Raw genomic sequence first — 8,357 nt, 5'->3', positions numbered from 1 at the left:
GTGCACATCGCTTTTCAGATCTCAGGCATAGCTACAGACTTTGGTGTAACTCTAGTTGTATGGGAGTGGGAGTTGCATCGGCACAATTCTGACACAATACTTATGGACAAATCACATACATTTTACATGTGATTATGTGAATAATATGTGATCACATGTGGAAACCACTTCACTATGTTATGCCCTGAAAGTGCCCATGTGAACTCAAGTAAACATGTGATGTCTTTTGAGCATGTGGAAATATTCATAACTGAAAAATTAATCCACATTCCCTACATTTGAAAAATTAACATGAAAATAAATGAATTGTGTAAAAAAAATAAAAATAAAAAAAAAGGAATGAATCCTGTGTAAACATCAAATGTGAAAATGAATGAATCATAAAAAAATGAACACAAATAAATGTATGTAAAATCTATGTAAAAAAGAAACATTCACGTGAAAATTAAACCTCATACACTACATGTAAAGTGGCTAAAACCACATTTAAATGTCACATGTGAATCATGAGATTATTCACATATCAAGTTCATGTGACTTTTTGTAAGGAGACTCTGAACTTAAATATATTTTTTATACTTAAAGTAATTAAAGCTGATGAGTGCTTGGTCAGTTTATCCTTTAAACCAAGGGCACATTTTATTCGTGGGAGCACATAATTTTATTAATCAGACAGCTCATCAGTCTCAACAGTAGATAATGCATTTTTCACCCTTATCTAAGCTTGGATGGGAAAAGGTTGTTACACCTGCAAATTATAACATATTCTAAACATCTGCAAAGTTTTGAACCTTCATAGGAGCACTGTGAAATCCATTATAACAAAGTAGAAAAAAATATTACACAACCACTACCAAGATCAGGACAATCTGAGTCTTAGAGCAAGAAGGGCAACTGTCAGAGAAGTTTCCTAGAGTCCAGCAACAACACTGAAGGGGTTACAGAGCTCACTGGTTGAAATATGAGAACCTGTGCAGACCTCATCGATATCATCAGCTCTTCGCAGGTCTGGCCTCTATGGGAGTGTGGCCTGAAGGAAGTTACGTCTGAGAAAAGCCATGTTAGAAAATCTGAGTGTTTAGGAAAGAATCTGTGACAGGAACAAATATACAGTAGTGACACTGAACAGGTTTTTATTTATATCTCTTTAGCTCCAAGGGTCAAATTCTACAAATAGTCTGGAAAAATGTCAGCCTTAATGTTGCCTGGTGCTTTGATAGCACAAAAATAAATATGGAATAAACATTAATGTGGCATTAACATTAACAAACATGAACATTACATTTACCATTTACATTAATGTGCATAATGTTAAACCATAAGCTCTTGGTAAAAATGGTTAAAAATGGCTTATTTAATGTTTCCTTCCTAAAGGAGTTCTACTTCATTTGTAGGGTTACATAGAACTTTTAAAAGTTCCCCCACACAACCAGAGAACCCTTAAGAGTTCTAGATTTAACCTATTTTTCTAAGAGTAATATATTTATGTGTTATACAATCTTAGAAAAATACAGTTCCTCAAGTGTTCTTTGGATAGTTCAGGGTTTGAGGACGCATTTTTGCTCTACGCTTCTACACAGACTCTTTAAGAGTTCTCCCAGAGGGACAAACAAAGAACCACTTAAGGTACTAGATAAAAAATTTTAAGCAATGTACACACAGATAAAAGAGCTATTTAATTGTTTTAAAGGATTATTTGGATAGTTAACGGTTCTTAGCTCCTAAATAGATTCTACTTTGAATCCTTTCTGATAGACCCACAGTTCTAAGATTCTACATTGCACTTATTTAAAAAGGGGTCTTCAGGGGGTCTTTGAATATTTAAGATATTATGGTTCTCTTTAAGGGTTTCCCCAGAGGCACAAACCAAAGAAGCCCAGGCTACTTTAGTTATCATTTTTCTAGTTTAAATATGATTGCAAGAGGAATTGTAGGGTGATATTGTAGCTACTTATCCACAGTCTGTGTATACTTTAATGGTCCACACTGTCCTGTATTAATTTCTGCCCAGCTCTCTCTCGTTAGAAATACACTTGAATGCTCTGTTATTATTGGCCCCGCCCTTTTACACTGGCCCCTCTCATCATGGGCTGGTAAGTGCTGTAGAAGGGGTGGAGCATCTTGACCCCTTATAAGGCAGTTGTTCAGCTTGATGACTGGAGAAATCAACATAACAGCATCCCTGCTATCTACAAGGTCAAAGTTCATCTGATTTGAGTTTAAAGAGGCAGAGGAAGGGGAAGAGCACTTAAGGGCTGGATCAGAAATCCCTCCTGGCAGGCAGTGACTGTTGAGTTCAGACAAGGCCAGAGTGTATGTGTTGGTGTTTGTTTCAGGTTGTGAGCAGCTTTTTGAGTTTCGTCGTCCCTCTAGTGTATCATTTTTTTGGCTGGCTTGCTTCAGCCTATGGTCCCGGTTCTCATAGAGAAGTGTGTTTGCACAAATGAAGATGAAAAGCCCCACTCCCATAATTATAGGACCGACCAATTTAAGTTTTTCTGAGGGTGTGCGGCCAGATGTTGCATGATGTGGCACTGGTCTCCGATTGCGATGGGGCCAGTATCCACCGATGGCCACTCCAATGCCTACAAGCAGCAACACGCCAGCGAAGAGCACACAAGCTCCAGGAGCAGATCGAAGACGTAAACCACCAATCACAGGCCCTTTATCCTTCTGATGTAGCGAATTATCTGATTCTAAAACACTCACACCTGTCACAGTGGGTCCATCCATCTCTGTCATTCTGCTGAGAAAACAGAGGTCAAATAATTATCATGTGCAGATGACCCACTATAGGTGACCCATGACTAAAAATTATCCTGTGACAGGCTTCTTGCATCTTGTATTATTAGCATTATGCATCAAAAATCATAATAATAATAATAATAATAATAATAATAATAAACTTCCCTAAACATCTCAGTTTATCAAACACAGTGTATGGCCAAAGGTTTGGAGATTCCTGACCATCACACCCATACAGTGGTGCTTGAAGGTTTGGGAACCATTTAGAATTTTCTATATATCTGCATAAATATTACCTTGAACATCATAAAATCCTAAAAGCAACCAAAGAGAACCCAATTAAATGAATGAGATAAATATATTATACTTATATCATTTATTTAGTGAGGAAAATGATCCAATATTGCGTATCTGTGAGTGGCAAAGGTGTGTGAACCTCTAGGATTATCAGTTAATTTGAAGGTGAAATTCGAGTCAGGTGTTTTCAATCAGTGGGACGACAGTCATGTGTGAGTGAACACCTTGTTTTATTTAAAGAACAGGGATCTATCAAAGTCTGATCTTCACAACACGTTTGTGGAAGTGTATCATGGCATGAACAAAGGAGATTTCTGAGGACCTCAGAAAAAGAGTTGTTGATGCTCGTCAGGCTGGAAACGGTTACAAAACCATCTCTAAAGAGTTTGGACTCCACCAATCCACAGTCAGACAGATTGTGTACAAACAGAGGAAATTTAAGACCACTATTACCCTCCGCAGGACTGGGCAACCAACAAAGATCACTACAAGAGCAAGACATGTAATAGTTTGTGAGGTCACAAAGGAGCCAGGGTAACTTCTAAGCAACTACAGGCCTCTCTCACATTGGCTAATGTTAATGTTCATGAGTCCACCATAAAGAAAACACTGAACAACAGTGGTGTGCATGGCAGGGTTGCAAGGAGAAGATCACTGCTCTCCAACAAGAACACTGCTGCCCATCTGCAGTTTGTTAAAGATCATGTTGACAAGCCAAATCAAATTTGTGGTTTAAATGAGAAGGGTTATACTTGGAGGATAGAAAACACTGCATTCCAACATAAGAACCTTATTCCATCTGTGAAACATGGTGGTGGTAGTATCATGGTTTGGGCCTGTTTTGCTGCATCTGGACAACTTGCCATCATTGATGGAACAATAAATTCTGAATTATTCCAGCGAATTGTAAAGGACATGTCAGGACATCTGTCCATAAACTGAATCTTAAGAGAAAGTGGTTCATGCAGCAAGACAACGACTCTAAGCATGCAAGTTGTTCTACCAAAGACTGGTTAAAGAAGAAGAAATTTAATGTTTTGTAATGGCCAAGTCAAAGTCCTGACCAATCCAAAGAAATGTTGTGGAAGGACCTGAAGCAAGCAGTTCATGTGAGGAAACCCACCAACATCCCAGAGTTGAAGCTGTTCTATACTGAGGAATGGGTTATAATTCCTCCAAGCCGATGTGCAGGACTGATCAACAGTAACCAGAAATAGTTTAGTTGCCGTTATTGCTGCACACCAGATACTGACAGCAAAGGTTCACATACTTTTGCCACGCACAGAAATGTAATATTGGATCAGTTTCCTCAATAAATAAATGGCCAAGTATAATATTTGTAGCTCAATTGTTTAATTTGGTTCTCTTTATCTACATTTAGGACTTTTTGATGAATTTGAAAATGTTATGATGTTTTAGGTAATATTTGTGCAAATATATAGACAATTCTAAAGGGTTCACAAACTTTCAAGTGCCACTGTACATAGTTATTCCCCAAACTGTTGCCACAAATTTTGTAGCACACAATTATATAGTCAAGTCAATCTTTATTTATAGAGCACATTTAAAAACAACAGAAGTTGACCCAAGCGTTTTATAGATCAATCAAGAAATAAATAATTACATGTTTACATAATGATAATAATAATAATAATAATAATAATAATAATAATAATAAATCACAACAATATCAATCAATCAATAAATCAATCAATCAATTAATTAATTAATACCTTTAAGTACAGAATTAAGTATTTACCTATTTCAACCTATTAAAGGAACTATTCAAAAGCTAAAGAATAAAAATACATTTACAAAGAAGATTTAAATGTGGCTTTTGAAGAAGCTGATCTCATATAGAAAGGATGACTGTTCGAGAGTTTAGGACCTACCACAGAAAAGGTATGATAGCCTCTAGTTCTATAGTGACATATGAGTAACTCTCAAAAGTAGTTGATCAGACCTGAGCGCTCTGGTCGGGGAAAAAGGAAGAAGAAGGTCACTGATATTTTGGGTCACAAAACCAGAAAGTGCCTTGTAGACATAAAGCAGAATTTTTAAATCAACCCTGAATTTCATGGGAAGCCAATGTAAAGATGCTAATACAGGGGAAATGTGATCCCTCTTTCTCGACCCTAGTAAAAGCCTAACTGAGCCAGCTGTAGACAGGAAAATACAGTCTGAGGGAGACCAATGTATAATGAGTTACAATAGTCTAACCATGATTAAATTAGCAAGTGAATCATGATTTCCAGATGTTTACTAGAAAGAAAATGTTTTAACTTTAGTGACAGATCTAAGATGGAAAAAATTACCCTTGACAACAACATTGATTTGCTTGTTGAAATGTAATGATGAGTCTAAAATTACTCCAGGACTGTCATCTAATGTACATGATCTTGTACATGATACAGAGGACCTAACTTGGCAAAATGTCCAGGCATATAGGCCTTTGTCTTTGCATGCTATAGCATTAAGATTTCCTTTCACTGGAACTAAGGGGCACAAACTGTTCCAGCATGACAGTACCCCATGCACAAAATGAGATCCAAGAAAACATGCTTTGCCTAGGTTGGTGTAAAAGACCTCGAGTGTCCTGCACAGAACCCTGACCTCAACCCCATTGAACACCTTTGGGATAAACTAGAACTTCAGTTCCTGCCCTCACTAAAGCTTTTGTGGATGAATGAACAAATCCCCAACAACCATGTTCCAAAATCTAGTGGAAAGTCTTCCCAGAAGAGTGGAGGTTATTATAACAGCAAAGGGGGACTAAATCTGGAATAGGATGATCGACAAGCACATAAGTATTCACAAACGTTTGGCCATATAGTGTACTTATAGTGAATTTTAGGCTAGTTTTGATTGGCCATGCCTTTGTCATTCACAATCCCGGCAACACTGACCCATATGCTCTAATTATCTGACCTTTTTATTCGGGTTTGAATCCTTTAACTCACCTGGGCATTCCAAGATTTTAGCTTGGAATATAGTAGCCTATGAAAGGGTGCATTTGTTTGTTACAGTAAAAAAAAAAATCCCTTTTGAGTTTTTCCTGCATGAGGTACTTGCTTTTGGGGGAAAATCTCTAAATTAGATTTATCCCCACACAATACATAATATAGGCATACTCAGCGTTTAGCCGAATTGAAGCTGAGGCAACATTCAGTTAAAATTTCTGAGTTTTACAGACTGTAAAATATTGGAACAGTAATACTGGATCAATACTTGACCAATTTATGACTGCGACTGGATAATTATCCTACTAACCCCAGAATCACACTTGCCTAACACATAGCAGGAGTTCTCAGGGAGTCCTTTAAACTGTCAAATAAGTTCCACAGATGCCCCAGTACAGATCTATTTCACATAAACTATACACATATTAGGTGCATTATTTAAATTACTGAAATAACATTTTGGCTATTTATTGGAGCCATAAAGCGTTTTAGTCCCAAACTTTCCAGCACATTATGTCAAAGTTGACATTAAAACTACTTGCTTAGGAGTTCAATACAAATGACCAGTCAAACAGGTGAATATCTATAAGAATTCCACAATAATAATAATAATAATAATAATAATAATAATAATAATAATAATAATAATTCTTGTGCTAAAAAATCTAAATCAAACCCCTAATTGAGAACCACTGGTCTATAATGAAAATAAATGTTAATATTCTGAATTTAAATAGAATCAACAATTCAACAAATCAACAATATATTTGTGTGTGTGTGTGTGTGTGTATGTGTGTGTGTGTGTGTGTGTGTGTGTGTGTGTGTGTGTTGTCCTGTCGTCCTGTCATGAACTGACGTCCCATCCAGGATACATTCACGTCTCGCGCCCAGTGTTACCGGGATAGGCTCGTGCCCCACCGCGACCCTGACCAGGATAAAGCACTTACTGAAGATGAAGGACTGAATGAGTGTTTATATATGCGCTTGTTTGTAATTTGGAATTTTGCAATAGCCTGTGTCGTATGTATACACGTTTATATGTCTAGCCCTGCGTCTCTCTCTCACTCTCCACACACTCACACACACACAAGCGCGCGCGCACACACACACACACACACACACACAAGCGCGCGCGCACACACATGCACACACGCGCGCGCGCGGCGAGGACGCACAGATACAGTAGTTTTGAACGCTAATTTCTCCCCCCACCTGATTGTGTGATTTTACCTCCTGCTGATCCTCCGAGGTTCCGCGTCCTGATGTCGCTTTACTTTCGGTCTTCGTTGCCCAAATGAACCCGAGAGGCAGATCCGATTTCCATTTAGAGAATCTGTGCGGATCCTTGACCCCCTGCGTTTCTGCTAGGTGTCCTCACTATTCCTAGTATGAGAGCTCAGAGTTTGTGTCTGACAGTTTAATTATCCAGTGACGCAGAGGCAGGATTGGGAGGGGTGTAGTGAAAAAGAAAGACGAGGAACAGAGTGAGAGAGAGAGAGAGAGAGTTCATAAGACTTATTAATGTACCACAGAGAGAGAGAGACAGAGAGAGAGAGAGAGAGAGAGAGAGAGAGACTGTATGGTTAAGGGGTCATGGGAAGATTAGTGCAGGCCTGTCTGCTCCCACGGTGGGATGCTGACTTATTCTTAGACTTACTTGGGATTCAGGCTTATTTTACCCACCAAGTCTCCGTGGTCACTGTTTACTAAATTACTGCTGAACTCAAAAAAATGAGATGGAGTCTAGATTTAGGGTTAGTTTTTGGATGGAATTGGTGCATAGATTAGTGTAAAATAAAATCTAATTTTTCCATTTAAAAAGACTTTCTCAGTAAAAAGGCTGATTCAGACAGGGTTACTTTGGGGCGTAGTGTGGGATTTTACCAATCACACGCTTATCAATTCTATTTTTAAAGAATCACTTTAGAAAAAAAATACCTTTGAATTTCAGCTATGATACACTTTTTCTTCCACACTGAAAGAAGTTTCTGTTAAGGTTGACCTCATTCAGAAGTCAGAGTAAGCTCTTTTATGTTTGTTGTTCTGGGAATTAGGAATTATGCACATCTTTATTTTTGACTCTTTGGAGTTACTCATGGAGTTATCTGCTTGGCAGCTTGTGCCTATAGTTGGAGCTACAGGTTCCTGTCTTCCAAAACTGGGGATAGCCTCCTCTAATCTTATCTCTTCTTATACATTACTAGTGCTCTTTTTTGTAGAACTCTACAGACCTCCAGGGCACTTGTTAGCTTCATGTGGGCTTTCACTCATCAGCAGTGCTTGCCTTAATAGGTATCACCCAACACACTCTGTAGCCTTTTCCCCTCCACGCAGCACTTTACTCTCAGTCTCCCC

At 38.2% G+C, this 8,357-nt stretch overlaps 1 protein-coding gene across 1 annotated transcript; it reads right to left on the bottom strand.

Moving 5' to 3' along the window:
• Window positions 1-1,125: 1,125 nt before the first annotated feature.
• LOC128599742 (uncharacterized) lies at window positions 1,126-7,360 on the bottom strand. Its single transcript, XM_053611668.1, has 2 exons — window positions 7,233-7,360; window positions 1,126-2,746 (listed from the first exon to the last, which is right to left on the bottom strand). The coding sequence occupies exon 2, from the start codon at window positions 2,740-2,742 to the stop codon at window positions 1,948-1,950; it is 795 nt and encodes a 264-aa protein (XP_053467643.1). The 5' UTR covers window positions 2,743-2,746; window positions 7,233-7,360; the 3' UTR covers window positions 1,126-1,947.
• Between the last annotated feature and the right edge of the window lie 997 nt (window positions 7,361-8,357).

Source organism: Ictalurus furcatus, chromosome 23 (genome assembly GCF_023375685.1).
Source record: "Ictalurus furcatus strain D&B chromosome 23, Billie_1.0, whole genome shotgun sequence".
Classification (NCBI taxonomy): Eukaryota; Metazoa; Chordata; class Actinopteri; order Siluriformes; family Ictaluridae; genus Ictalurus; species Ictalurus furcatus.
This window is presented reverse-complemented; position numbering and strand designations above follow the sequence as displayed.

Coding starts and splice junctions, on each gene's coding strand:
- LOC128599742 (XM_053611668.1), bottom strand. CDS start 2,742: ATGACAGAGATGGATGGACCCACTGTGACAGGTGTGAGTGTTTTAGAA.